At 51.4% G+C, this 27,676-nt stretch overlaps 2 protein-coding genes across 5 annotated transcripts; both read right to left on the minus strand.

The window, feature by feature from the left end:
* Positions 1 to 27,676, minus strand: LOC105502070. Of its 4 annotated transcripts, XM_011928426.1 has the most exons (7): positions 26,538 to 26,827; positions 25,884 to 26,056; positions 23,312 to 23,386; positions 11,265 to 11,364; positions 4,208 to 4,341; positions 3,446 to 3,563; positions 1 to 349 (listed from the first exon to the last, which is right to left on the minus strand). In XM_011928426.1, the coding sequence occupies exons 1-6, from the start codon at positions 26,593 to 26,595 to the stop codon at positions 3,552 to 3,554; spliced, it is 552 nt and encodes a 183-aa protein (XP_011783816.1). In that variant the 5' UTR covers positions 26,596 to 26,827; the 3' UTR covers positions 1 to 349; positions 3,446 to 3,551. The 4 variants fall into 4 exon arrangements, 2 of the variants coding, with proteins under 2 accessions (XP_011783816.1, XP_011783817.1); XM_011928427.1 differs by lacking the exons at positions 1 to 349; positions 3,446 to 3,563; positions 4,208 to 4,341; positions 11,265 to 11,364 and adding exons at positions 23,017 to 23,182; positions 27,627 to 27,676 and having other exon boundaries at positions 26,538 to 26,628; XR_001000279.1 differs by lacking the exons at positions 3,446 to 3,563; positions 4,208 to 4,341; positions 23,312 to 23,386; positions 25,884 to 26,056; positions 26,538 to 26,827 and adding an exon at positions 18,054 to 18,265.
* Positions 8,517 to 9,413, minus strand: LOC105502071 (chromosome unknown open reading frame, human C1orf61). The gene is given in 2 exon segments (XM_011928428.1): positions 8,517 to 8,777; positions 8,779 to 9,413. Coding segments are annotated over 2 exon segments (540 nt in total). The 5' UTR covers positions 9,198 to 9,413; the 3' UTR covers positions 8,517 to 8,656.

The raw sequence follows: 27,676 nt of genomic DNA on the forward strand, positions 1-27,676 counted from the left end.
TGTGATTCAATATTCAAGAGTCTTTATTGAAGACTTGAGATGGGACTTCCATCTCAGAGGATGTGGGAATCCCAGTTCAAATGACACAGGATAAACTGGGAAGGGCCAGGATGGACAGGTTGTGGATATGGGAGTCATGGGTCAAAGTCTTATCCCAGATGGCTCAAGGTACAACGGGCTGCCTGGGCTGGAATCTGGGTCCTCCCCACTTCCATTCTGCTGAAAGCTTCTTGAAGGAGCTGGTTCTCCACTTCAACTTGCTAGAGCCTAGCCTCATCTTTTAGTCAATTGGGAAGGCTTCTCAGAGGGAATCCAGTCCAACTGGATGAAGTACATTCTTCTTTTTGGTCTGAAAAGAAAATTGTCAAGCATAAAGAAAAATACTTTTTTTTTTTTTTGAGATGGAGTCTCATTCTGTCACCCAGGCTGGAATGCAATGGCATGATCTTGGCTCACTGCAGCCTCTGCCTCCCAGGTTCAAGCAATTCTTATACCTCACCCTCTGAGTAGCTGGGATTACAGGCGCATGCCACCATACCCGGCTAAATTAGAAACGGGGTTTTGCCATGTTGGCCAGGCTGGTCTCGAACTCCTGACCTCAAGTGATCCACCCGTCTCGGCCTCCCAAAGTGTTGGAATTACAGGCGTGAGCCACCATGCCCAGCCAAAAACTACTCTTTGGATGGAGACTTTAGAAGGAGGCAGAGGACATGGCCGGGCGCGGTGGCTCAAGCCTGTAATCCCAGCACTTTGGGAGGCCGAGACGGGCGGATCACAAGGTCAGGAGATCGAGACCATCCTGGCGAACACGGTGAAACCCCGTCTCTACCAAAAAATACAAAAAAAAACTAGCCGGGCGAGTTGGCGGCACCTGTAGTCCCAGCTACTCGGGAGGCTGAGGCAGGAGAATGGCGTGAACCCGGGGGGCGGAGCTTGCAGTAAGCTGAGATCCGGCCACTGCACTCCAGCCTGGGTGACAGAGCGAGACTCCGTCTCAAAAAAAAAAAAAAAAAAAAAAAAAGAAGGAGGCAGAGGACAAACTTCCAGTGGTCTTGGGAGGAGCTCACTTCCATCAGCCAAGGTGAGGAGCTAGGGAAGGGGTCATCACAAAGGGATCTGCCATGATAGTGGCTTGAGTCTAGGCACCTCTTCCAGGTGCTCTATCCAAGGCAATAATGGGGGGAGATGAGGGAAATGCCTAAGGTGGAAACTCAGATCCCAAGAACAGGAGAGATTAGGCAGGGAGCCCAGGGGACTTGCTTCAGGAAGGCAGGGAGCAGGCTGCACTTGGGCTAAGGACCAGCCCAGTAGACTTTTGGTCACTTCCACAGCTCCCATGGCCATTTCCCCAATCCTGTCTTCAACCTGCAAAATGTTTATCATCTCTCAGACTTTACCCCTACACTGGAGAACATGCCAAGAATTCCACCTGTCTATCTGGTCCTCTCTTCTCTCAGTCCCTCCATTTGTGTTTCAGAAGTCAGCACAGCGGGGGAAGGGGACAAATGCTTTGGGGTCTACGAAGCCCCACTTGAAGCCCAGCCCAACTTACCAGTCCTGTGACTCTGGGAAAGTGTCTTTAGCCTTCCTGAGGCTTTGATTCCTCCTTCATAAAGTGGGGACAGTATCACCTGGTTTTCAGGGCTGTTGGGAAGATTAGCTGAGATAATGGCTATGGAGGGGCTTGCACAACCACATGGGCACAAATCAGGGTCAGCTCCTTCCTTTCTGGGGTGGGGAAGCTATGCCCAGGAAAGGCAAATAAACCCAGTAGGGGCTGCACAGAAATCAGGTGTCAGGCACAGCTGTGGGCACAGCCTTCCTTTCCTGTCTCATCCAGGGTTGGGAGTCAGCAGCTTTGGAAACCCCCAAAGTTCACCTCCCTTGACTTCTCCAAGAGCCTTAAGATCTGAGAAGAGAATTTCAGAAAGAGGAGGGGATCTCAGCCATGGCCAGGCATGGCCCAGCTCCACTTAGACCAGTGTGGCCTTTCTTCTTCCTAGACTCTCCTCAGCCTCTCCCAGCTCACCTCCCTCCTCCCTGCCCCAGGTCTTCCTTCCCCTACCTTTGCCAGCTCTCCAACCTGGATCTTGACAGTGTGGAGGAGTGGGGATGAGAGGTCCGCCTTGCCCATCGCATCAGGAACCCCTCAAATGTAAGGACTCTGTCTTCTCCAAACCTGGGCTCTGCCAGGACTGTTTCCCTGACCCCCTCTGGCCCTCTTCCTGCCCTGGCCAGCTCCCAGGTCTCGAGGTGGGCCAGCTGTTCCTGAGTGCCCCTCTAAGTCTGCCAGTGTCTCTTCTTCCATACTCCCTTGCCCATTCCTTGCTCTAGATCCTCAGCCCACCTGGGAGTCCTGCTATCCCTTGAGTGGCTAGATTTGGGGGAACGACAGAAGAGACTGGTGTCTGTCAGGGCCTGGGAAGGGGTGGTGGATGCAGCTCCACGCGGCGCCCTCCCCTGGATGGGGAAGGAGGAGTGCAGATGGAACAGCCTCCCGCCTGTTACCCCCTCCCAGCCCCAGACAGAGCCAGGCTCTCCTAGCAACGGTACAGTAGCTGGGAAGTAAGTGGGGTGGGGAAACAATGATATCATAAATTATCCCCAGCCCCTCCCTCCCAGCCCACCCTTCCTCAGTTGAGAATGGCCTCCTTTTTCTCTCCACCTGCTTCTCATTCAGGATTCCCTCAGCAAAGCTGGCCTCTGCTTAGTGCCCCTTATAGATGCCCCTCGAGGTCAAAGTGACCATTCTCTGCCTTCCGGTTGGGGTCCAGAAGGAGGGAACTCTCACTATCCCAGGATCTGAGGCCCTGTTGGAATGTTCCCCGCAAGGCAGGAGCTGGGAGACTGGCTTCCAAAGGGGGAGCCCAGAGGGCCTGGGAGACTATTGCTCTTCCATGGTCTCCGGCTTCTGACTCTTTCTGGGGTGCTGATGGGGGCACAGAGGGGGAATTTCAAAGCATTATGTGGCATTTACTCCTCTTCTGTAAACAGAAGGTTTGGGTGGGGGTTCCCAAGACTTTAAGGGACACTCAGACCTCTCACCAAGCTAGGCAAGTCTCAGTTTCCCAATTCTAATAGCTGGAGTCCAGGAACCCTTTTTTTTTTTTTTTTTTTGAGACAGAGTCTCGCTTTGTCACCCAGGCTGGAGTGCAGTGGCGTGATCTCGGCTCACTGCAAGCTCCACCTTCCGGGTTCACGCCATTCTCCTGCCTCAGCCTCTGAGTAGCTGGGACTACAGGCGCCCACCACCACGCCCGGCTAATTTTTTGTATTTTTAGTAGAGACAGGGTTTCACCGTGTTAGCCAGGATGGTCTCGATCTCCTGACCTCATGATCTGCCCGCCTCAGCCTCTCAAAGTGCGGGGATTGCAGGCATGAGCCACCACACTCGGCCCAGGAACCTTTATGAAGTCACTAAAGCTAGGTGGCATTCCTTCCTTACCTCTCAACTCAGCCATGCCAAGCCAAGAGCCAAAGAGTTGGTGCTATAGCCGTACAGATCTTGGTTAGACATGGAGAAGGACTTCCCAAGACACGAATAAGCAAGATCATGGAATTTCCTGGTTGGAGAGAGAAAAAGTCTGTCGTAGTAGCAGGAAACTGGATGGGAACCTCTTAAATTCTATCTCATTAATTCTTTCTTAGCCACATTAAATAACATGTAGAGAGTGTCTGGCACAGAGCCTGACACATAGTAATCCTCCACTTAGACTATTTTAAAAAATCATGTTATTATGAATTTTTATTGGATGGATATCAGGAGAAAGGGATAAATCCCTGGAGACCCATCTCCCACCCTCTAGGAACCCCACAGGAAAATCCAGATAGGAGCTAGTGCTCTGAGGTACAATATGGCAGCCAATTGTCATGGCAACAGCAGAAGAAGGAGTCTGGTTGGTTGTGGGGGCGGTGCTGGGAAGCCAGCTGGTGCCAGATGGACAAACCCAGCAGAAGGCATCCCCAGCCGGGTGAAGCTGATGCCCTGTGCCCAGGGCTCAACCTCCATATGCCAGCCTCAGCCCGGTCCTTCCCTCCAGACCTAAAGGCCCCATTGCTGTCTGTGGGGCATGATGCCAAAACCATTCCTCCTCCTGACTCTTGCTTGTATAACAAGGAATGACTACTTGGAGACAAAAGACTATCCTGCTGAAGGTCCCCCTGGCCCATAGGCTGTCGGATCTAAATAGGTCTGAATTACACTCACTCCTGATGATGCTGAGGAGCCATCACATCGGGGACTTGAGAGGTCCTGAGCAGCAGGATGCACAGGCACCGTTCTGTACACCCGGTGGAGATTCCACAATGGCTTGTGCTGCCTGGAGGACGAGGAGATGAGGGCTGCAGGGAGGGAGCAGGGCAGGTTAGGGGCAATGTGGCTGAGCTGCACCCTACCTGTCCCCTCCTCCTGGTATGTTGGGCAGCATTCGCACCTGACCAGTGGAGAAAAGAAGCTGCCATCATGGAGTTCACTACCTAATTGTTAACAATGGGTCCCTCTCGAAACAGCCTCAGCAAGATGCTCACCTCCTTCAGACCACGAATGCCCCAGCCACGGAGCCCAGCCACATTTCTCAGTCAGGCCTCCGTGATGGACTGCACCCGATGATCCATGGCCCTCACAACCCAGGAGGCCTTCCTTGATTGCCCCCACCTATCTCAATGGCCCCATAACTGTGTCCCTCTGCACTTAGCATTTAACACTAAACATCTGCACACAGCCTTAGAAAACACTCATGCCCATCATCCTGTTTAATCTTCAGGATAACCAAGGAAGGCAGTTAGGAACCGAAGACATGAAGGGACTTACCTAAGGTCACCCAACTGTTAAGTGGGGGAAGCCAGAATTTGTATCCTGACCAGCCTGTCCAATTTCAGAGTCAAAAACCAAAAGCTCCTTCTTTTGCTGTCCTTCCTGTCCACAGAGCCCCACTGACTATCAAACCCAGAGCAACTGCAAGCTGAGGTGGTGTCCACCAGCATTCTGCTGCTTCATGCACCCTGAACGCAAACATTCACTAGAAGGGCCAGTGCAGGCCGGGCACAGTGGCTCACACCTGTAATCCCAGCACGTTGGGAGGTCAAAGTGGGCAGATCACTTGAGGTTGGGAGTTCGAGACCAGCCTAGTCAACATGGCGAAACCCTGTCTCTACTAAAACTACAAAAATTAGCTGGGTGTGGTAGCAGGCACCTGTAATCCCAGCTACTCTGGAGGCTGAGGCAGGAGAATCGTTTGAACCTGGGAGGTGGAGGTTGCAGTGAGCTGAGATCGTGCCACTGCACTACAGCCTCGGTGGCAGAGCAAGACTCCATCTCCAAAAAAAAAAAATCCCAGTAAAACCCAGTGTGCCCAACAAGGTCTTGGAGGTGGGGGGATGGGAGAAAGGTCTCTACACATTGCTGATTAGCAGTAAGTGACACTGAGGCCAGGCCAGGAGAGGAGCCTCTCCCAGGGAAGGCAAGAGTGGGTGTGGAGACGAGGGTGGCCTTGGGACTCCTTTTTAGCTATGGTCAATCTTGTCTTTCCACCCTCTCAACACAGCCCTCCCAGAAGCGGGATCACTGTGCAGGAGCTGGAGGGAAACCCCATGCTGGGAAGATGAGAGACGCTCAAGCAGGGTCAGTCCCAAGCGGGATCAGTCCCAAGAGCATCAGGAGACAGCATGTATAAGGAGGGGAAAGAAGGCTGGAGAGGCCTGGCAGGATCAGGAGTTATAGCCGGGAAGACATGGGGAGAAGGCAGGGGCAGGTCAGCGCCTTGGTGCTGGGGCCCTGGGGCCTTGGTTGGATGATAGAGAGGAGCCCTGGGGACAGCTGGACCAGACCATGGACGGCCTCACCATGAGACCCCGGCCTGGTCTCAGCTTCTCTCTCCTTCCTGCCCAGACCTGGTTAAAGCCTGAGGCCACCTCTCAGCCCTCCCTTCCTCCAGCCCCATTCCACCCCACTCCCTGGGAGTTAAGCCCCCTCACCTGACAAGGCCACTTCCATGGCCACTCACAGAGAAGTCTTTGTGCATAAGCTGGGCCTGGGGGATGGGTGGTGGTGGGCACCCCCACTTACATTCCGCCCAGCGGCCAGCAGCAGCCTCACCATCTTCCCATCTGCCTCTCCAGCCTCTCATCCCCTTTCTTGAGGAAGAATTCCCTCGGAGCCTTGGCCCTGGCTACTACCTCACCCCAACTCCCTCCCTCAGGACGGTTCCAGGACTGAGCTCTTTCTCTGCTGCTTTGCTCCAGCCCCCTGAGCCACACAGCCCTGACCACTGAACCCTTTTTTTTTTTCTGAGACAGAGTCTTGCTCTGCTGTCCAGGCTGGAGTGCAGTGGTGCCATTTCAGCTCACTGCAACCTCTGCCTCTCAGGGTCAAATGATTCTCCTGCCTTAGCCTCCCGAATAGCTGGGATTACAGGCATGGGCCACCATGCCCAGTTAATTTTTCTATTTTTAGTAGAGACAAGGTTTCACCATGTTGACCAGGCTGGTCTCGAACTCCTGACCTCAGGCGATCCACATGCCTTGGCCTCCCAAAGTGCTGAGATTACAGGCTTGGGCCACTGCGCCCACCCTCTCTCCTTCCCTCCCTCCCTCCCTTCCTTTCTTTCTCATAAGCGAGCTCAGAGACCAGCTTGTTGCCCCACAAAGTCAGAGTCAGTATCCCTGTCCCCCAAACCCCAGCAGCCCATCCCCTGCCCTGACCTCAGGGTGCTCACTCTGCTGAGGGACACCAACCTCCTCTTCTCCACATCTCTCCCCAGAAAGCTTCCATAAGCTTGCTGCCTGGCCATGTGGAGGGTGAAGGAGGGATTCTGAAGGCGGGTCGTAGAGACATCCCTTCCTCAAGTGGCTTCCAGGTCTTTCATATGTCCTTCATTTGTTTGGAACTGGCTGAGAGCCAGTTAAGTGTCTGGCTGGGCTCAGTGGACAACCAGATGCAGGAGTCCCCATCCCTCCTAGGAGTGATTATGTGTTGCTCTCCAGCCACGCCCTATACCTGGCACCTCTGAGGCTGTCAGCTAACTGCCCCAGCCTCCCTGGTATAGCACATAAGACGCTTTACAGAGGAACTCCTACCTCTGTTTCCCTTCTCTTCCTAGCAGACTCCCTGCGATGGCCATGCTAGTCCCCAAACATACCCTGCTCTTCCTTACCTCTCTGCCTTCTTGAATGCTGTGGACTGTCCACCATTCACCTCCCCAGACTCAGTAGACTGCCAAATGCCTGTTTTATCTCGTATCGCTTATCCCTTGGCATCCTCCAGGAAGCCTTCCTGAGCTCCCCGCAGGTCTGCAGGACAATGCTTTCCAGACTGTCTCCTAATCATTCGTGTGTCTGCCTCACCCAGTAGACTGCCAGTTCCTCAGAGCAGCATTGTATTCCATGCTCCCCTTGAGCATAGCTCCTGTCACACAGGAGACCCTCAGTGCCTCCTGCATGAATGCCCTGACATGGAGGCAGGGGTACCAGAGGGAAGGGTATGGATGAGAGAGGTGCTACACAGGAAGAAGTGATGGGCTTTGATGTGGCTGATTTGGATGTGGGGACAAGTCCAGGAAAATGTTCAGGAGTTGAACCTGGGGGCCTAGGAGTTTAATGAGGCCACCAACAGAGGCAAGGCAGCAGAAGCACAATGCGGAGGGAGCATCCAAACTGCCTGGGGAATGGCCCACCTCCCGGGTTTTGGTGGGAAGTGGCACTTCTATGCCACTACGGAAACTAAAAACACAGGTACTCTCTGGGCCCTCCTTGCAGCTAGAGCCTAGGCATGTGATCCAGGCTTGGCCAAGCAGATGTACAGTTCTAATCCTTGAACTGGGAGACAAATGGCAGGACCACAGGTGGTAGTTGGCAGTTGGGGGTGTGAATCCAGAGTTTAAAAGAGGTCAAGACTAGGCTGGACGCAGTGGCTCACCCCTGTAATCCCAGCACTTTGGGAGGCCGAGGTGGGTGGATCACAAGGTCAAGTGATTGAGATGATCCTGGCTAACACTGTGAGACCCCGTCTCTACTAAAAATACAAAAAATTAGCTGGGAATGGTGGCGCATGCCTGTAGTCTCAGCTACTCAGGAGGTTGAGGCAGAAGAATTGCTCGAACCCGGGAGGGTTGCAGTGAGCCAAGGTTGCGCCACTGCACTCCAGCCTAGGTGACAGAACAAGACTCCATCTCAAAAAAAAAAAAAAGAGGTCAAGACTAAAGAAACGAGGGAGAGAGGCTGGGTGCAGTGGCTCACACCTATAATCCTGGCACCCTGGGAGGCCAGAGCGGGTGGATCACCTGAGGTAGGAGTTCAAGACCAGCCTGGCCAACATGGTGAAACCCTGTCTCTACTAAAAATACAAAAATTAGCCTGGTGTGGTGGCACGTGCCTGTAATTCTAGCTACTCAGGAGGCTGAGGCAGAAGAATCGCCTGAACCTGGGAGGCAGAGGTTGCAGTGAACTGAGATTGCACCATTGCACTCCAGCCTGGGTGACAGAGCAAGACTCTGCCTCAAAAAGAAAAAAAAAAAAAAGAAAGAAGAGAGAAAAAAAGAAAAAAAAGAAAGGAGGGAGAATTTATAACTTCAAGCGATGGCTGAAGTGATAAAAGTGGTGAGAAGACTGAGAAGGAAGAGAAAACAAAGTGCTACCAGCAGATCCTGGGGACCACTTCTAGTTAAGGAACTGGTCCATCTGGAGGACTGAATGAATGGAACCAAGAACAGATGATCATGGATATAACAGAAGAACCGAAGGCCAAAGGAAAAGACTGAGAAAATAGCATAAAATTTTCCATAGGTCAAGGAGGACTGGGCTTGGGAAGGGCCAGAGGTCTTTGTTGAGGAGGCTGTGGGTGGCCTCTGAGAGGGTGCAGTTTTACCAGAGTTATAAAGATGGAAACCAGAGTGCTGCGCTGAGGAGAGAAGGTGGAGTATTTCCTCAAGTACACAGTCACCTTTCACAGGCCCCAGAGAGACCCTCAAACTGGCAAATGATACTGCCTGGCCACTCACTCCTCCTGCTGATATTCCCCATTCTGATTCCTCCAGTACTTTTCTTATTACTCACAGTCCTCTAAGTCCTCTGGGAACTAAGCCCCGTGCTGAGGCCTCTCTACCACCCCTGCTCCTGTGCTCAACCTTACATCTTTTCTGGGGGCCGCCATTCCTGGTCTTTCCCTCCTTCCTTCTTTCTCCATCCTCTCTTCCCAATTCCATTAGCAGGAAGATTCAACAGTATTTCTGGTGAGCCAGGAAGTCCTTCTTAGGGCCTCAGTCTCTTCCATGTCCACCAACCAGAGCAGGATTTCAGTGCACACCTGGTCAGGCAGCCATCTTACAGGCGCCAGTTACCTAAGATGGCGGCCTCCCTCACCCTCCGCTTCCGTTCCCACAGCTTTGCCTCCTACCCCTGCCTCTTTCTTTTCGAAGCCTCAGCCCAACAAGGTGGGGGGCCAGGCTGGGGAGCCAAGGCCGGACGGAGGAAGCAAGACAAAAAAGGACAGAAAAGCTGGCCCCTTGGCATCTCTCTTTGGCATTTGAGTCCAGCTCAGGGAGGGAGGGCAGAAAGGAAGAAAGAAAGTAGTGTAAGTTTTTATTTCTGTCCTCTTCCTGCCACCTCCCCCTAGTCCCTCCCCCAACACTTTGATGAAAACAAAATCTCTCCCTTTTTTTCTCTTCTCCAGCCCCCCTCCCCTTTTTTCCTGGCTTCTACGTGAGCCTCCTGGAATGCAAATGAACTGTATTATGCAAATGTATGCAAATCAGGCTTAACGAGCGGAAGGAGGGGGCAGAATGCCTAATGAGTAATGGCGGAGGGTGCAGATGGAGGGTGGCAGGAATGGCCCCCTCCTCTTCTGTGTTCCCACAGCCTGGAGGTTTGCTGGAGGTAGCCGGGTGTCCCTCACTTCTGGGAAAGAGTAGAAGGTCAAAGCCCCATCGCTTCAGCTGAGAAGGCCTGGGATGTCCTTGGCTGTGGTAGGTGAGGGGCAGGCGAGCTTGGGAAGAGAGAGGGTTAAGTATAAGGGGCTGGTGCTCACTTGCATTACCTTGCCCAGAGACACTGCATGCACCAGCTTCCTTGCCTATGTGGCCTGCCGATGGCAGAACCCTCAGCTTCCAGTGCTGAAAAGAGGGTGACGCTTATGCATGCCATGGCTTGTGCATCAGAAAGGAGGATTCTCAAGGGAAGATTCCCAGCCAGACCCAGGTTCTTTCTGGGGGTGGGGGTGAAAGCTGTCTCTCTTTGTACTTTGGGAGTGGGGGGGAGGTTGCCATGGCAACATAGCATGGAACACCCACCTCCCCAACATCCAGCCCCAGAGGACCTAGGAGTTGGGGGGGGATAATGGATTGACACCCCCTGATGCCCCCACCACCTGGCACTGCCAGCCGGAGATGGCAGCATCAAATCCTAGAGAGAATGGTCCCTTTGTTTGTAGGCTCACGGTGTTGGGGGAACAGGCCTGGGCACACAGAAGGGCCTTTCCCAGGCCCCGTTCCAGTTTGCGTGACTCCCACTGGCCTCTGGAGACTACTTGTGGCCATCCACTGGCCTCTGTGTCCTGGCAGATGGTTGCCCCCTTGCCTTTTCTCCCATGGACTTGCTGGTTACTGCTACGTATGCCCTGTCCCTGAGGCCTTCCCTCCAGACCACTTCAGACAGAGGTAGCAGTCTGTTCCACCTTTTCCTGGCTTTCTTGAACACCTCACATGCCCAGTCATGTATCCTGTCCTTTTTTGCATAGGGGCAACCTGCAAACTCCCCCAACCAGCAACAGGCCCGCCCCACCCAATCGAGGCAGAGAGACTCCTAAAGGAGGTATCAGACAGATAGAAAGGGCCAGGCTGAAATTCAGGAGCCTGGACCTTGGCATTTCTGCTAACCAGCTGGGCAACCTGATCACACCTCTTCTACTCCCATGGGATCTGTGAAATGAGGAATATAGGAATGATGATATCTAAGGCTCATTTCAGCTCTACCAGATCTATGCCCTCCGTATCTTATATGACCTAGGTTAAATCATTCTTGAAATATAACTTTCATTCTTCCTACCACTGGAGCAGCCCTTCTCATTCAGACTTCCAAACATGAAGACAAACCCGATTGCCCAGAGACAGAATGCCAACTTCCCTCAGCCTTTGCCTCTCCCTGAGACTCCACGGCTGACTGCAAACAACTCCCACAGATTCAAAAATTTAGAGTCTTTGATAGCTGACTGTACAGACAGGAGGGTCCCCCCTCCTAACCCTCTCAAAGGGGGTCTGCACAGCCATCTCACTCACCGCCCGGGAGCTGTCCGTGGTGCTGGATGTGGCTCTGTCGTCCACAAGGAGGAAGGAGGGTGGGAGGGTGTTGGAGCACCCACCCGCCCCAGGTGAGAAGCTAAAGGGAAGAGAAGAAGCAAAAACATTTGGAAACAGTAAGAAAAGGGAAAGAAAGATGATACCTGAAGAAAGTTTCTCCTCTCTGAAGACCTCCAAATCGTCAATATTACTTTGAGGAAGGTAGAGCACAAAAGTCATTGAATCTCTGATAAGTTAGCGCGTTCTTCCTCTAGATCCTATTTGGGCATCCACAGGGAGGTGGAATCATAGTCCCTTCCCTTGGGGAAGAGCTCAGATTGAGGTGGGAGATAAAGTACAGACCTCTAAATTCCGTTCTAAATTCTAAGGCTCCTACAAGGAATTTAGAAATAATAATTAAAAAGATATACAACCTGTCTGATAGTATTATAGATATCAGGAGTTTGGGAGGAAAGGTGGGGAAAGGCCAGGGCATGTTTGTGTGTGCACAGTCTGTTCCACCTACACAGGCATGTGGGTACATGCGTGTGTGTGTGTGTGTGTGTGTGTGTTTCCCAGGTGGAGAGGTGAGCCTGCCTCGGTGGTTCATAACCTCAGGTGCACATTAAATAATAATGATGCCTAGGCATCATTTCCTCAAACTCTGATTTCATGGGTCTGGGGCTGGGCCCAAACATCAACATTTTTAAAAAAGCTCCCCAGATGATTCAGTGCATAACCAAGTTGAGAATCACTGACCTAGAAAAAGCAGGTCAGAAAAGGTACAGGGGTGAAGCCTGATTAGCTGGAGGAAGAAGCAAAGCAAAGATCCGTAAAGAAGAAGGGAATGAATAGGGAGGAGAAAGACAAGCATGTAACTCCTTTCTCCTGGGAGCTCCTGGATGGCCCCTAGGCCTGGCCTGGAGATGAGACTGGCTCAGGTGTTGTCTTGTCTCCTCTGTGCTGTAGAAGCTCAAACCCACCCTAAGGCAATGAGACAAACTGTCTCCCCACTGCAGTCCCTTGTGCAGGAAATGGGCGCAATGACCCTAAGGGGGTGCTGCTGCTCCCCTTTACCCAGAAGGTCCCCAGGGAGGCGGCTGTGGAAGGTAAACAGCAACAATGGTCCCTTTCAGTGTCCAGACTCCAACCCTTCAGCCCAATTAGCAGACACAGCAAACAGCAATTCAGCAGCCTTCAGCCGCTGTCATAACAAACTCAGAGCTGCCTTAATGGGGGGATTAGGGCAGGAGGAGGAGGGGGTGTCACTTCGGCCCTGGGAGAGCCTGGGTGGCAAGGAGGGGGTTCCCCCTTTCCCCTTATCTCTCCTATCTAAATATGCACCCACCCACCCTTCCTTCCATAACTCTGCTCCTCATTCTCCTCAAAGCCCCAAGAATGCTTTTATAGTTTTGTCTGCTCCTTCCCTCCAGTGATTTGAAGGAAGGTGAAAAAATAAATAACCAGATTCCAACTTTCAAACCTTGAACATGCAGACTTCAAGAAGGACTTTCAGACGTAGGGGCCTGTGTGTCTCTGGTGGGTTATCAACCTCAGGAATCGCATTGAGGACTGGGGGGATGTTGGTTTGTGAGGCGAAGGCAGAGAAGACATCCCTTCTTAAAGTCACTCAATTGTGAAGACAAGTCTGCATGCTGATAGGCAGGTTTATAGGATTTGTTAGTTATAGCCACTACCTAACTTGTCCTTTAATTTAATAAACTGTGTTTTTAGTTACTTAGAATCCAGGAGCTTAATGGCATAAACTTGAAATTGTCATTTACACATGCTGTATTTATCTATGTTAAGTCAGTTTACCCATCCTAAGTGCTCTTACCAATAAGTCTTAATATCCATTAAGGAGAAAGAAAACAATGGCCATTCTGCCACGTGGACTCCAACCTCTTCCCTTTATCAGACTTCCCAAGGGCTGTGCCTCCCCTCCCAAGTTTTCAGATACTTCCTACCTAGGTCCCCGGGAGTCTCACCTTGACTCCCAAAGCTGGAAAAGGAGGAAGTTCCTCAAGTTAAATGTTATGAGATCCTCAGTCAGGAACACGCCCGAGAGCTTCCCTTTTCACATTCTGAAACCAATCATATGCTATCAGTTTTTCCAAACTGTAGCCTTTAACTTTTCTGCAATCTAAGAATTACCCTTTAGCCATGAGTATCATAACAGTATACGATCTTTTATATAGAATTCTTCATTTTCTGCACACAATAATCCTAAGGGTTTCTTATTCTCATTATACAAATATCAGAATTGAGGCTCAGAGATTTGTATGCTTGATAAATGAAAACACCCAAACACGAACCTTGGTTTGGTCAGATTTGCTGTTTCTATTTCTGTCTCTCCCATGGTTTGCTGACTAGGATGATTCCTGTGACTGTAAGAACTTATGAACAAAACCCTTTCCACGCCTGGAATTGGGTGGGGGGAGAATTTGTCCCAGAGTGAGGGTGTGGCTGATAATGCAACTCTTGGGTCAAATATTTGAGAGAAAATTGCCTTTGGCTTCCTGGACCTAGAATTCAATAGGAGGGTATTAAAATGAGGGGCTGAGGAGAGAAATGAATAAAGAAGTCAGCTTAGAATTTGGTTTCCAGTAAAAATAGTAGATGTAGCAGTATCTAAAGAATAGAACTGAAAATTCTTAGACACAGGCAGAGGTGTGATTATACAAGAGAGGAAATTTCCTAACTGGTAACTCTGGTTAGGGCTTTCTGAGCCCCTTTTAACATGGCTTCCCTGCACTCCTGTCCCACAGTTCCCCTGTGGGGTTCAGTTGGAGGAGATGCGATCTGGTACAGAGCGGTTGGGGAGAACTCAGCAGTGTCACTGTGATGTCTGCATTTGGTAACCTCCTTCCAAATCCAAGAGTGTCTGTTCCTCCAGGTGTCCCTAATGTCATGACCGAGCTTCCCACCCACCATGGAGGCACACACATCCAACCTCACACCAGGTCACACACCACTCAGTTTCTCACCCTCATAAAGCAGACACACACAGCTCACAAACACAGTCACCCATCACTCTCCTGACAACCCCACCTACACATCCACACGCACACACCATATGCTCACATAAGGCAGACACAAACCCTCACCCCCACATCCCTCCTGGGCTCTATTCCTCCTTTCCACTGAGGTGCTGGTTTTGTAGGGCGTCAGTTCTCAGCCCCCCAGTTCCCTCTATTCTCCTTTGGATATCCTGAGGTAGCTCAAATGCGCTACCTCAGGAGACAACAATAATGATGTAAACCCATCGTGGTTACTGACACAGGTTCTAAGTCTCATGTGAATGAGCCTCAGTGGATCCCAAATTCACATTTCCAACAAGCTACGTGAAAGGTTTTTGTTGTTGTTGTTTGTTTGTTTGTTTGTTTTTAAAGGAATCCTATCTTCTTGGTGCTGCTTCTCTCATCCCAGCTCCGCTCCCAGCCCCTGCTCACAGGCAGGGCTTTTCTCTTGGTGCGCCTTCCCCCTCCAATCTTAGCTCAATCCTCCAATCTTAGCTCAATCCCGTCTTACCCTCCTTGCCCAATCTCTCTCCAGTTGTTCCCACAGGCAAGTTCAGTAGAAAAAGCACTGGGTTGGGTTAGGCCAGGCACAGTGGCTCACACCTGTAAACCCAGCATTTTGGGAGGCCAAGGCGGGCAGATCAAGACATCAAGACCATACTGGCCAACATGGTGAAACTCTGTCTCTACTAAAAATATATATATACAAATTAGCTGGGCATGGTGGTGCGTGCCTGTAGTCACAGCTACTGGGGAGGCTGAGGCAGAATTGTTTGAACCCAGGAGGGGGAGGTTGCAGTGAGCTGAGATCACATCACTGCACTCCAGCCTGGTGATAGAGTGAGATTCCATCTCAAAAAAAAAAAAAAAAAAAAAAAAATAGAAAGAAAGAAAAAGCACTGGGGCACTGGGTTGGAAACCACTGAGTAACATTAGCAACTCATTTGAGTCCGTGGTTTCTCATTGGTAAAATGGGGTTAATAACAACTGTCTCACAATGTTGAAAGAGCAAAGAAAGGGATGCAGGCCTAGTGCCCAGGAAGTAGTGTTAGGAATGATTAGTCCTCACCTACAACCTGCTCCCTTTCTCCCTAATCCAGTCTCCACCTGCCCCTCCCCCAGAAAACCCAAATTCCAAATGGCTGAGAAAGTAAGAAGCTACTAATCTCATCTTCCTCTAAATCGCTAAAGGAAGAAGACATATGTATTCTTGGCTCCCTGAAGCACAGTTTTTTTGAGTTTGGATTCTCTGATATTTCTCCCACATAATATATAATTGAATCATTATCTTCTAGCTATAAAATCAGGTCCTGGGAGGAAATCTTAAATTTACACAGGAAACTGGAGTCAGTCAAGGTCATTTTGTCCAGTTCTTCCACCCCCTTATTACTCCTTCCTGCCCCATGTCCTGGAAAGCCAGGTGCAGGCGTATGGGATGCGGAGCTGTAGTAAATGCAGAGGGGGCTATTTCTAGCTTTGGCTACATTGACTTCTATTCCACAAAGTGACTCTAGACTATACTCCTTTCAACTGCACCTAAACACTCTTTCGCTTAAAATATTTAGGTCAAGCTAGATAAATACATTCTTTTAGGAAAGTCCCTGATTAATCTCTCTAATTCTTTGCTTTCTCTGGGCAGCATAGATACTAAGCTACACATTCCTTTGTGTTTGAGATCCTCAGAGCTTCTCAAGGCCATTTGTTCTTAGAGATGATTTCCAAGAGTGAAGATGGGGTGGAAAGGTTAGGTGTCCTAAAAAGCCCCAACTCAGCCCCTCTGGTCAGTAATGACAGAGCAGCATAAGGATCTTTCAAAGAGATTGGCCTCAGGTCCTGGGGCGGAAGGAGGAAGGCGAACGCAAATGGAACCGAGATTGCTCTGCACTCCACTGCCTCAGAACCCAGACTGGGAAAAAGGTTCTTCTGCCACCCTGTTTACATTTTTGAGCAACCCTCCCACCCCCAGCACCTTCAGTTCTATCTCCACCTATTTTCACATAGACACCCCCATCTTCCAACCAAACTAGATAGCCCTACATGGCTTTAAGGAGCCGACTTAAGCAAAGACCAGTGTTCTCAGGTGACTTCCTCCAAACTCCCCCACCCAGCCATAGCTGTGGACAGCCTGTGGGAAACTGTTCATCAGCTCCTGCTGGAGGGAGAGACCTGAGCCAGGAGCCGGAATAACTCTGCAGCTAGATTTCAACTGATTTCTCCCTTGGATCAGCTTCCCAATCAGTGACCCAGACTGCCAGAAAAGGCCCCATCCTGAGCGGGGACCACCAGAGGGCACCACAAGGAGGCTTCCTTGCTCCCTTCCAACTCTGCTGGGGGAAAAACATGGCACCTGGCTAAAGTGAAATGGGACTGTGACTCCTACCTGTGCCGACTGGGGTGCTGGGGGGTGAAATGTCGCCCGAACCAGTGAGGTCTCTCTCCTCCTCTTGTGTCCTCTGGTGCTGGTCAGTCCTCGCGGCTCTAGCCCCTGGCTCAAGCCTCCCCCTCCGGCCCTTGAGACCGGCTTTCTCCGGGCCCCTCTGCGCAGTGTATGGGGTTATTTTTACTTTCGGTTATCTAGCTTTATGAAGACTCCACACCACTCATACAGCTAGATAACCAAAGATAACAACCAACCCCGCCTCCTGGCTGCTGTCGCCGCCTCTTCCACGCAGCCTCCCGGCCGCCGCCGCCGCCGCCTCCAGCACCTCCTTAGCTTCCCGGTCGCCCGCCAGCGGGAGTAGGAGGGAAGGGACACGAGTGGAGTTGGAGGGGAGAGTGAAGAGCGAAATGAAGTCCGAGATAAAACAACAACAAAAACCTCAGACATCAGGATACAGACACGACAGAGACCGAAAAAGGCGTGGAAAGGACGCAATGACCGGTGGCGTCGAAGTCCGGGAGTTGACCCCGACCCAGACCCAAAAAGCTTCTGGTACCCCATTTCCCGCTCTCTCACTGGGGCCAGGAGCAAGAGTTCCGCTGGTCCCAGGTGGAAGGGACGCGCGGGCTTTTCGTGCCACCCGGGAAGACCGCAGGGACCCAGGCAGAGGCCTCCCCAGCCTCGCCGGTTCTCCACTGCCCTCCTCTGGAAGATCGAGGGCGCATCCGACAGCCAGAGCCCTGCCTTCGGCGGAGCCCGAGCCTGGCGCGGGATGGAAACGGGGAGCCGCGGCTCCGGCCCGGCCACGTCGCCAACTCAGAAGGGCGGTGGAAGCGAAGGGGAGCCCGTGTGGGGGAAAGAGCTGGATCCAAGAGGCCGACTAAAAGGGGAAATGGGCAGCCAAACCCAGGAGGTAAAAACCCCGGAGATGTCCTAACAGGAAGCAGGGAAATCCCGGCGACCCAAAGAGAGAGGAAAGGCTGTGGGGGGAGGGTGGGGGCGACCCAGAGACTCCCAAGCGAGTCTCTCGAGGAGAGAAGGAAACGGCAGAGACCCCACCCGGGAAGAGATCCGGGAGAGTACCCAGGAGAAGGGCGGAGGAGAGGAAAGCAGAGGGCGACCGGGCAGGTGACCAGAGTCCCAGGCCCTGCGGAGCCCCGGAGAAACGGCTTTGTGCAAAGAGGACCAGAGATCACCCAGGGTTGTGAAAATGGCCGGGGGTTCGAGGCGAGCGGTGCCCTAGGGGTGGGTAGGGGGTGCGATCAGGAAAGGGAAACCGCAGCCCCGAAGAGGGTGGGGGCTCGGCCGGCCCCTCGTGGCGGACGCGCAGGCACGCCGGATTCCGAGGCGCTCGCCCACCTCGTGCCCCATGCTGGCCAGGCCACTTACATTGAGCCCAGGGTGCTCATCCATGCTCTCCCGTGCGGTCCTCCCGGCCAGTTCCCGCCCCTGGAGCGTCAGGGCCCTAAGTCCCAGATGCCGGGGCTCAGCGGACGCCGGACACAGGAGCCCGCCCTGCTCTTAGCCTCCGCCGAGCCTAGGCGAGCAGGGTGGAGCGAGTCTCACCTCCTCGCTCCCTCCTCTGCCTCTGCCGCGGCTCTGGCCCCGGCGCGCTCCGGCTCCGGACTTTTCATTCATCCTTTCACACTCCCTCCCCAGGCCATCCTCTGATTGGCTCTACCGCGTCTGACGTCACCGGCTCGTTCCCCACCGGCCCCGCCCCTCCCCCTTCCCCGGCCGGCCGGGGAGCGCAATTGGGGCGCCCTTCCCCCCCGAGAATGGGGATGGGGGACTACTACGTCTCTGTGCTGATTCTCAGCCTCTTGCTGCCTCACTCACCCCGAGACCCGCCTGCCACCTCCAATCCTTTGCCATTTGTGGTTTTGATCTCCAACCTCACTCATTTTGTAGGTTCTACATTTTCCATTTTGGCCCTAGGTATGCTGCACCAACACCAGGGCACAAAGATAGAAAAGAGGCCAGATGAAAGCCCCTCAGAAAGAACCAGATGACTGCAGACTCTACTCCTACCTGCCTCCTCCCATCAGAATATTCTTTGTGCTTCTTGAGTTCTGATCCTTAGCAGACTGTGATCCTAACCTTTTAGAATGGGCAGGAACCTGTCTTCCTGGTTTTCAACCCAAAACAATGAGGGAAAGATTCTGGAAGTTTAGGATTCCTACAGGGAGATGCGGGTGTTGAGCGGTGCTGAGCCCCCTTTTCTGCCTTGCAGAAACTGGAATATCTCTTGAATGTGTTCGCAGCACCAAAGTTCCAGGTAGGGGAGGCTGGGGTGAGGATTCCAGCTGGCATCAGCCAGGGCAAGACCCACAGATTTTCATCCAGCCATGGAGGCCCTTGTTAGCTCCTTCTTACCCTTCCCCAGCATGGTGAGACTCCGACCTCTAGCCCATGGTCCAGCTCCAGGTGTGTCTGGAGAGCTGGGGTTATGGGAGGAGGATTGCCCACCAGCAAGGTTCCGTCTGAGATTTTGCCTGCCTGGCTCCTTATCTGGCACAGCGCGACATTCCTGGCTCGGCCTCTCTGCGCTGGAAATCAGGACTGAATAATGCCTGGTCTCAACCTTGAGAGGTATATACTAGGCGGCAGGCAGGATCCAAATCCCGCTGCCCAGTAGAGCTGGAAGAACGAGCTGTGGGCCCCTACCTGAGGTCTGCCAGGGAGCAGCTCAAATTCCTGGTCCCAAGCCACCCTTCTACCCACTCTACTCTCCACTGCCTTACTAAAAAAAAACTATGACTCAGATACCTGGAGCCTGTCAGCCAGATTAACCTGGGCCAGCTCCTATAACCAGCGGTCCCTGAACACTAGGCCACCAGGGGAGTGCACCAGGGGATGACCAGTTTTGTCATCAGTCCCCATCGGATTGTTTTATCTGCCTGTCTGCACAGCCCAGGACAAAGCCAAGCCTGAAAGCTGTTCTTGGTTAGATGCAAGCCTGTGGGCAGTGGGTTTAATTCGGTGCATCCCCCAAAGATTGGAGAATGTCTGAATTATCGCTTCCACTGATGTTGGCAACATGACTACTGGGTGGGAGGCAGTTTGGAATAAGATAAAGCCTGGGAGCCGGGTGTTTCCCTACCAGGATGATAATATGGGGCAGAAGAAAACAATCTAATTTCCCAGGTCTCAGGGCGCTCGCAGGGCTGAAAAAGACCTTCTGTCAGTTGCCACAGGGTCTCAAGACCCTTACCCAAGGGAAAGGCTTTCTAGATGCTTCCACAATGTCAATTTTTTCACCCTCCAGTACAGGAAACACACCAGCCAATGATGAGGAGGGAAGAAAAGAGACAGAGATAGTGTCCACTCCCTATTTTCTTTCCTCCTGCCCCCTCCCAGGTGCTCTTACAGCTTAGAATGAAGCACTCGGGGAGTACAGCATTGGGGTCCCTGTCTCTGCAGTAGTGTTGTGAAAAAACCCAGAACCCCTCTCAAATATTCTCACAGATAGACCTACCTCCTGGTATGCTGCTAAAGGCATTCCCTAAATGCATACCCCATCCAGCCCGGAAAATCTATAGGCTTTCCAGCCATTACCCTCCGTGACTATAAATCCCCTCAAAGATTTCTCATGAAACCACGCCATACCCATTTCTAGGATCCCCAATACCCTCCAGACATTCCAGCAATTCTAGCTAGGGCCTATGCTTCTCCAAACATACTACCAACTCCCCCTACAAATATCTCCCCATATGCCCTCCCACGAGATCCCTTAAAAGCACCTTAAGCAAACCTTCCTCCCTCTCTACCCTCCCCTCACCAGCACCTGGGAGGCTGGGGCCATTGAGGAAGAGTGGGCTGTTCTGCTATAGCTAAAACTCTCCCCTTTCTCCTCTGTTACCAATTTCCAACCAAGTCCTCTGCCCTCTGTGGGGCCCGGGCTTATCAGTACAACCCCTTATCCTGGCCTGGGCTGACCAAACAGTGCCGTAAGAGGCAACTGGAATCAGCATGAACCTCCTTTCTCTTTCAGCCACTGCTGTATTTTTATTTTTATTGGAGTGGAGAGATAACAGAAAGGTTTTTTTGTTTTGTTTTTGTTTTTGTTTTGTCATCAGAGGCTCCCCCTCTCCACCTCTATTGGTCAAATTCAGACTCAGCTGGACTTCCTAAAAAACCAAGGTCAAGATGGAAATGGGTATGTTTAGATGTCTTCTGAAAATATATCTAAATTTATCCAAATAGCTTGATAAAGAGCAAGATCCCTCTGCCTCTTAATGAGGCTTTGGGTTCTACATAGGTAGTTCAGCCTAAACAGAGTGTCCAAATACAAGGAGGAGAGACCCTCAACAAAGGAAAACGGAGATTAGTCTAAACTGTCCTGGCACTACCCACATAAAATCCCCACTTCTGTCAAGGTTGCTGACGAAGTAATTTTTTGTTTGGTTTTGTCTGGGTGTGGTTGACAACCCAGTCTCCCACCACACCTGCTCAAGGATAAAGGTGAGTAGGGCATCTGTCTTTATTTCCATGGAGAAAGATCTATCAGCCATGAAGGAAGCAGAAAACTCCCCACCACCATGTTAACTGGGATTGGTTTGTATACCATTGTTCCAGTTTCAAAAAAGAAACTACCTGGATGGTGGCAAATGAGACAGCCTTTCCAGAGAAGGGGCAATTTCACACATATTCTTGTCCATGGTAACTAACACTATGCCTAAAGCATAGTGAGTGCCTAGTAATTGATCAATTAATAGAGATCTGTGTACCGTGAGTGTGTCTGCAAGTCTGCATTTGCCATCAGGTAGATTGAGGGCATTACGGATGGCGAGTGAGGGTCTTGGTAAGTTGTGCGTTCTGTGGAATCTGTGAGGGAGGGGGAGGGGAGAGTTATGTCTATTGTGTTGTGTGGTCGTGACTATTTGATAGCTCCTTTGACCAGAGGAGACCCTTCTACTAATTAGATACAGCAGGCCTATAACAGTATAACAGCTGGAGTAAAATGGGTGCATTAGGTGCCCTTTGGGCTTGGCCCACCAGCTTCAGCATCCCTGAGAAGGTCTCAGTTGGAGTAGAGTCCTCTGATTCCAGCACACTGCAGTCAGCTGAAGTGTTCTGTAGAGCGGTGGACTGCAGACCCCACCCTGAGTCTTCCAGGGAATTTCTAGGGGGCTGTGGGGAGAGCACATCGATGCCCTGGTGCTGATGTGAGACTGTAAGTGTCTCGATTAGCCTAGGAGCCCGCATTTTTTGCCAGTGCCCATCCCCACCCCCCCGTCCCTTATAGCCATGATGCCCACCTATTGTCTGTGTGCCTGAAGAGGCCCAAGTAGAGAAAAACATGGCCAGAATTATGCTCTCTGGATGCAGCTCTTGGATAGATCTTTATAATTCAGGTTCCAGAATACATTTTGGCAGTCAAGTACTTTCTTGAAATAGTCAGGTAATTAAATAAAAAGCATATATTTTTTCTTTGTTTCAGTTACCAGGTTAATTTGCCTTGAAGACACAGATGAAAGCTGCATTTGGGAGAGGGTGGATTCAGATATTTATTTGTCTTATAAGTGCATCATTATGAACAATATCATACTTTTTTTGCTATAGAAATCTGCATTGTCTGTGGGATAGTGACAAAAACAAGAATTAGCAGTAAAAAATACTGAGACTGTGTGAAATATATATATATTATATATATAAAATATCTATTCATGTGGGCAGAAAAGGTAGGAGGTATGGAGAAATAATCTGGAGGATATCGTCCCTAAGGATGTCACACTTCTTCCCCATGAGAGTGGTATTTTCCTCCTATTGAGGGGCCAGCTTGAGAATTCCTTGGGCCTGTGTAAGCACTGCCTTCCTTGCCTACTCCCAGTTCTATTCTTGAGCCCACACATTGCTCACTTGCCTGAGAACCTTATGTGTCCGGGAGGGTGAGAACAAGGTGGCAGAGATGGTAGAGGGTTGGTTGGTTCATCCAGACTGAGTCCTTTCTGCAAGACCCTCAACCATCGGCAAATGGCCTCCTTAAGGGGCATAAGCGTGAGTGTGCAAGGGTGCTGCGCATCACACGCACGCGCACACACACATACACACACGTACACATACACACATGCACACGCACACACATACACATACACGCGCGCCCGCGCACACATGCACACACACTCAAACTTATCAACTCAGACCAATGCAACAACAAATCCACAGATATTCCCAGCAGTACCACCTCCCAATGCTTGCAGCTGTATATCCCGGCATACATACCCACTCACAGTTATTTAAGCTCCTTGGGTCCCCATTCACCATAACCCACACTCCTCTTTTTTCTCACCTCTGTTACCCAGGTACAAGTATCTCTGTTCCCTTCTCCAACCAATCATCTCCCCCAAGGTCAATTGGCCTCCAACTCTGCCCTAAAGAGCCTACGGGAGAAGGGGAAAGAGTTCCCTGTATCCCCAATGCCTTTCCTCTTTGTCACAGAACTGGAAGCAGGGTGGCCTATCATTGACTATGTAGGTCTTTCTACAATTGGAGTAGACCAAAGTCAGGGCTGAAAGCTGGAAGAGACAGAGAGTGGGGTGGAGGGGTACAGAGAACAGGAGAAAACATAGGTGAGACAGGGCCAGTTTTCCTTTTCCTCCCCCACCCACTCCACCATCAGAAACAATAAATAAGAAAATAAATACCCCAAAAGCCATAAGTGGCCACCTACGATGACACCAGAAAACAAATGAGGCTGCTTCTTCTTGGATGTCCAGCTCCTGTCAAGGAGGAGAATGCAAAGGTTAAAGTCCTTTGAGAAGAAGTCCAGCCTTCCTTCCCTGACAACCCCCAGCCTTCCTGTCACTCTCTCAGCCACTCCTTTTCTCCTAGTCCTGCATCTTCAGGACCTGCAAAGTCTATGTTCCCCTCTTCAATCGCCAGGCTTGAGGCTGCACAGGGGGATAATGAGAAAAGCCTAGACATGCAGGTAGGGCCTCCGGCCTGGGCCTGTCAGCTCCATCTTGCCTGGGCAACTCTAACCCAGCCTTATCCTCACAACCTCTCCCATCTCCATCCAGAACCTTTGGGCCCAGGGGTTTGGCCCTGTTCAAACAGCCTGTGGAGATCTTAGACTTAAATCTAAAGAAGTAATCTCCTGCCCAGTGGACATTATCTCCTTGCAGATTCCTGCTGCCTGGGGTCTATGGGAGAGCATGCTTAGGATAGAATGAAGGAGCTAGGGTTAGAGATATATTTTTGTCTGTCTAGATCTAATGTAGTGTAAACTGTAAAATGTTATGCACATTTATGATATTCTCAATCATGTTATCTCTCTAGCTTTCTCCACTCATCTGTGTCGCGACTTATCTAGCTATCACCTATCCATGTATGTCTCTCAGGATCCTGTAGTGATCAATTTTCTCCCTCTCTTTTTCATACACACAAAAGGTGTGAAGACAAAGCATTTATTTTTTATTAGTGTTGGATGGGAACCCAGTCTCAGGACTTTATAGTTTTATCTTTCCAGAATGTGGCTATCAGGTTAAATTATGATTTGGGGGAGAGGCATGTATACTGCAGGTGACCTAGCTCCTAAAATACTGTGATGAGTGTTTTTACACATATATGTGTGTGTGTTTGTGTGTAGGTTGGGTATGCTGGTGACTTCTTCCATCTCAAACTCAATTCCACAACTAATTTTTTTTAAGTCAGGAAGATAACCTACCTAAATGTAGGAAAGCAGAAAAAAGAGGGGCTGGGGAGCAAGGACAAGCCTTACCTCCAAGCCTGATTTCCAGGAGGGGTGCTTTAAATGCCCCCTCCCCACTTCTAACACTCACAAATACTCACTTGACTCCCGGCCTTAGCTCTGCCAGCCCATCCATTTCATAAAGAGATGTCTCAGTCTGAAATTATCTTCATACCAAAGAAGGGGCTACCCCCACCCCCCACCAATTTGCTGACATGCTAGAAAACAGACATAAGGATGGCTCCTCCCTCCACCCTAATCAATGAGAGTTCTGGGGTCCCTGGGGCAGTTATCCCCCTCATCACTGATCTCTGCCCTGCCCCCCCCCCAACAAAGCATACACAATGCCTAGGGGAACATGGTGATGAAGAACACAGCCCAGCAGGCATGGAACATGTGTGTGTACGTATGATGGCTGGCAGCCTTAGCCTCTCCCAGCAATCTGGCCTCTGGGGTTCCAAGAATAGTCTGCTCCGCTCCAGCCTCCACTACCCCACAATGGCCCCAATCTTGTCTCCCAGAAAGCACAGTGTGGGTGGGGGACTAGGGGCAGGAAAAGTGCCTTCTTTCTACATCTCCTGGCCTTCTGTAGGAAACACACACACACACACACACACACACAGACACACACACACACACACACATAAAACCCCTCCATTAGATGGGTGTGAAGAGGGTTGGGGTAGGGTTCTCTCCCCTTCTAGAACCTAAGCATTTTCTCCGACACCTCACTTGCCTTTAGGTTTCACTCAGCCCCTTTCCCACCTGCCAGCTCATACCATAGAAAAGGGGGGGGACGGGGGGATTAAATTAATCTAAATCCTATAAAATGTTTTTGGATTCTTCCCAATTATGGTCTCCACCTTTCTTTCATGGGGGGACATCTGGCTCCTTTCCCCCCATGTCCAAGTCCCTCAGACTTTGTCCTCTCCTGAAAGCTGAAGTCTCTAGGTCAGAAAGGAATAAGAGCCAGATCGAGGAAACAAGGTCAGGAGTCCAAATACAGAACCATTTTTCCCCTTCCTTCCCATCTCCACTACAGTTTCCTTCCTGCCTCTCCTCTGGTGCAAGCATTAAGATGTTGACCATGTCTGGCGGAGAGAAGGGAGGGGCAGATTAATAGGATCAGTAGCACCGTGACCCTAAAGCCCCCCTACAATCCCATTGACAAACTTAGTGAGCTGTCTCCAGCCAGCATGGGCTGGGGGAAGGAGGGGAACCAGGAGCCACTCTGGGGCGGGTGGGCAGAGCCACTGCCTTGGGCTCAGCGATAGGTACCCAGGAGGCTGGAGGTGAGAGCCCTGCTGCCAACTCCACCTCTATACACATACCTCATCCATTTTGGGGACCCCCTAAATCTTTTATCAGCCTTTTCTTTCTGTGATGATTTTGCACCAGCCTCCATTAGCCAGTAGGTAAAGTAGGAAGGTTAGGGCGTCCTGACTGATTTTAGGGGATCTCTTCCCACTCCCAGCCTAGATGTCTGAGGGGGCTGGGATCCTCCCTGGACCCGAATGGGCACTTACCAGGCTTCTGTGAGGAGGAGAGACTGTTCGGGTGGCCCCTGCGGCTGGACTGCCTCTCTCCCCCCAGCTCCTAGCCTCTTGTGGAGTGGAGGATGCAGCTCCGATGACGTAGCATCTGTCTATCCATTCAGGAATTTCGCTTGCCTCTCTCTTTCTTTCTCTTGCTGCTCTCCCTGGAAAGGCAGCAAAAAGGGGGTACTGCCCCTCTCTGGAGACACTACCACCACCACCACCACCAAAATAACAGCCCACTCTGACGAAACCCCGCCTTCTTCCTTCCAATGCCTGTGTGGGCAGGGGTCTTTGTCACCTCCACTCTGCTTGCCACCTCCCCTACTGCCTTTTCTAACCTGAGGCAGGAAGAAGGGGCTAAGGGAAGCTATTGTTCCTCCAGGCCACCCTCATCCCCAAGGGAAGCAAGAGAAAGGGTGTGACAGAAAGACTTGGTACCTAGTCTCCGAGTTTTAATTCGCTTTGGAACTTGAGAGAGTGATTAAGTGGTGTGTGGAGGGTAAGGCGAGGAGCTGATGAGGAGTCATGGCAAGGTGACACAGTTTGCCATTTGAAGGCTCAGGGCATTCCAGGCCCCCCTTCCCAGGCCTCCCCTCAACTCCTTTCGTGGTCAGCTTAACTAATCACAAATCCAGATCTTACTTGTGAAGGAGACAGTGACAGTCGGAAGATGAAGGCTGGGAGCTGGAGGGGGGCGCATCTTCCAGGGAGATGAAGGCCAGCACTTGGAAGTCTAGACAAGAGAAGAGAAGGGGTGGGACCACAGAGTCAAAGTGGGAGATAAATTATCTTTTTCTTAGAGGAGGGAGAGGAGTTTGGGGGTTGGTTTCCAGGGCCGGGGTCCCGATATTTGGTGGAAGCTGTGGCCCAGAATGGTACAATGGTCGGGTCTCTTTTCTCTCTCTAACCCCCACCCTCAGCCCCTCCCCTTTTCTCCCTCCCACTCTTCCTGGTCTGCATGGGAACTCGGTCTGAGCTCGACGTGACAGACAGCAGGCCTGCATGCTAATGAAGTTTGTCTCAAGTTCATTGTCAAAGCCCCCCCTTCCCCATGGCCCCCTCCCCTCCTCTCTCATATACAAATCTCCCTCCAACTTTTGTCCCACAGACCTGGAGGCCACTTGAGTCTCTGCTGGTTCCCCTCTCTCACCCTCCCCCACTGCTTTCAGTCTCCCCTCTCCTCACCACCTCCCTCAACTGGGGGCGGGAGGCTCTCTTCTCTCCCTGGTGCCTTCCCAGCCACCTTCTGGCCTGGCGATCCCTCAGCTCTGAATGAGGGATTCTGAGGGCTAAGGTCAGAGTCTATAGACTGGGTCCTTCTTTCCCCACCTTAAAGTAGGGAGACTTTAGAGGGGTGAGAAAAGGCAACAGACTCTCCCCACTCACTGTTCTCTGCCCCCCAATTCTCAGCCCTGTCCTGGCCCAGTCCCCCCATTCCAGCCCCACTTCCCCTCCCCCATTCCTCCCATTATGATTATTTTGCTCTCCCCTTGATTACATCTGCTTCACTAGCTCAGAAATAAAGATCCTTTGAGACTAATTTTGCACCCCCCTGCAACTCCCCACCCCTTCCCTCCCCCTTCTCTCTAGACCAGGGCTCCCGTTAGCTCCTTTCTCACCGGCTGGAAGACATTGAGTTCCTTGTCTAGGGAGCTGGGGGGTTGATGGGAGGGGGTGCCAGTGGAATGGGGGGGGTCTCTCCAACTCTGGGACGTGTCCAGCAATCCAAACCTGTCCTTCTTTTGTTCCTACAAATCTCTTCATACTGTCACCACCCTCTG

The sequence above is a fragment of the Colobus angolensis genome, unplaced genomic scaffold (genome assembly GCF_000951035.1).
Source record: "Colobus angolensis palliatus isolate OR3802 unplaced genomic scaffold, Cang.pa_1.0 Scaffold77, whole genome shotgun sequence".
In the NCBI taxonomy this organism is placed as follows: Eukaryota; Metazoa; Chordata; class Mammalia; order Primates; family Cercopithecidae; genus Colobus; species Colobus angolensis.

Coding starts and splice junctions, on each gene's coding strand:
- LOC105502070 (XM_011928426.1), bottom strand. CDS start 26,595: ATGCGCCCCCCTCCAGCTCCCAGCCTTCATCTTCCGACTGTCACTGTC. Junction 11,365..23,311: donor GGCCACTTATGGCTTTTGGG/GTATTTATTTTC, acceptor TCTTCCCTTTAG/CTTCTCACCTGGGGCGGGTG. Junction 4,342..11,264: donor CCACGGACAGCTCCCGGGCG/GTGAGTGAGATG, acceptor CCCTCCCTGCAG/CCCTCATCTCCTCGTCCTCC.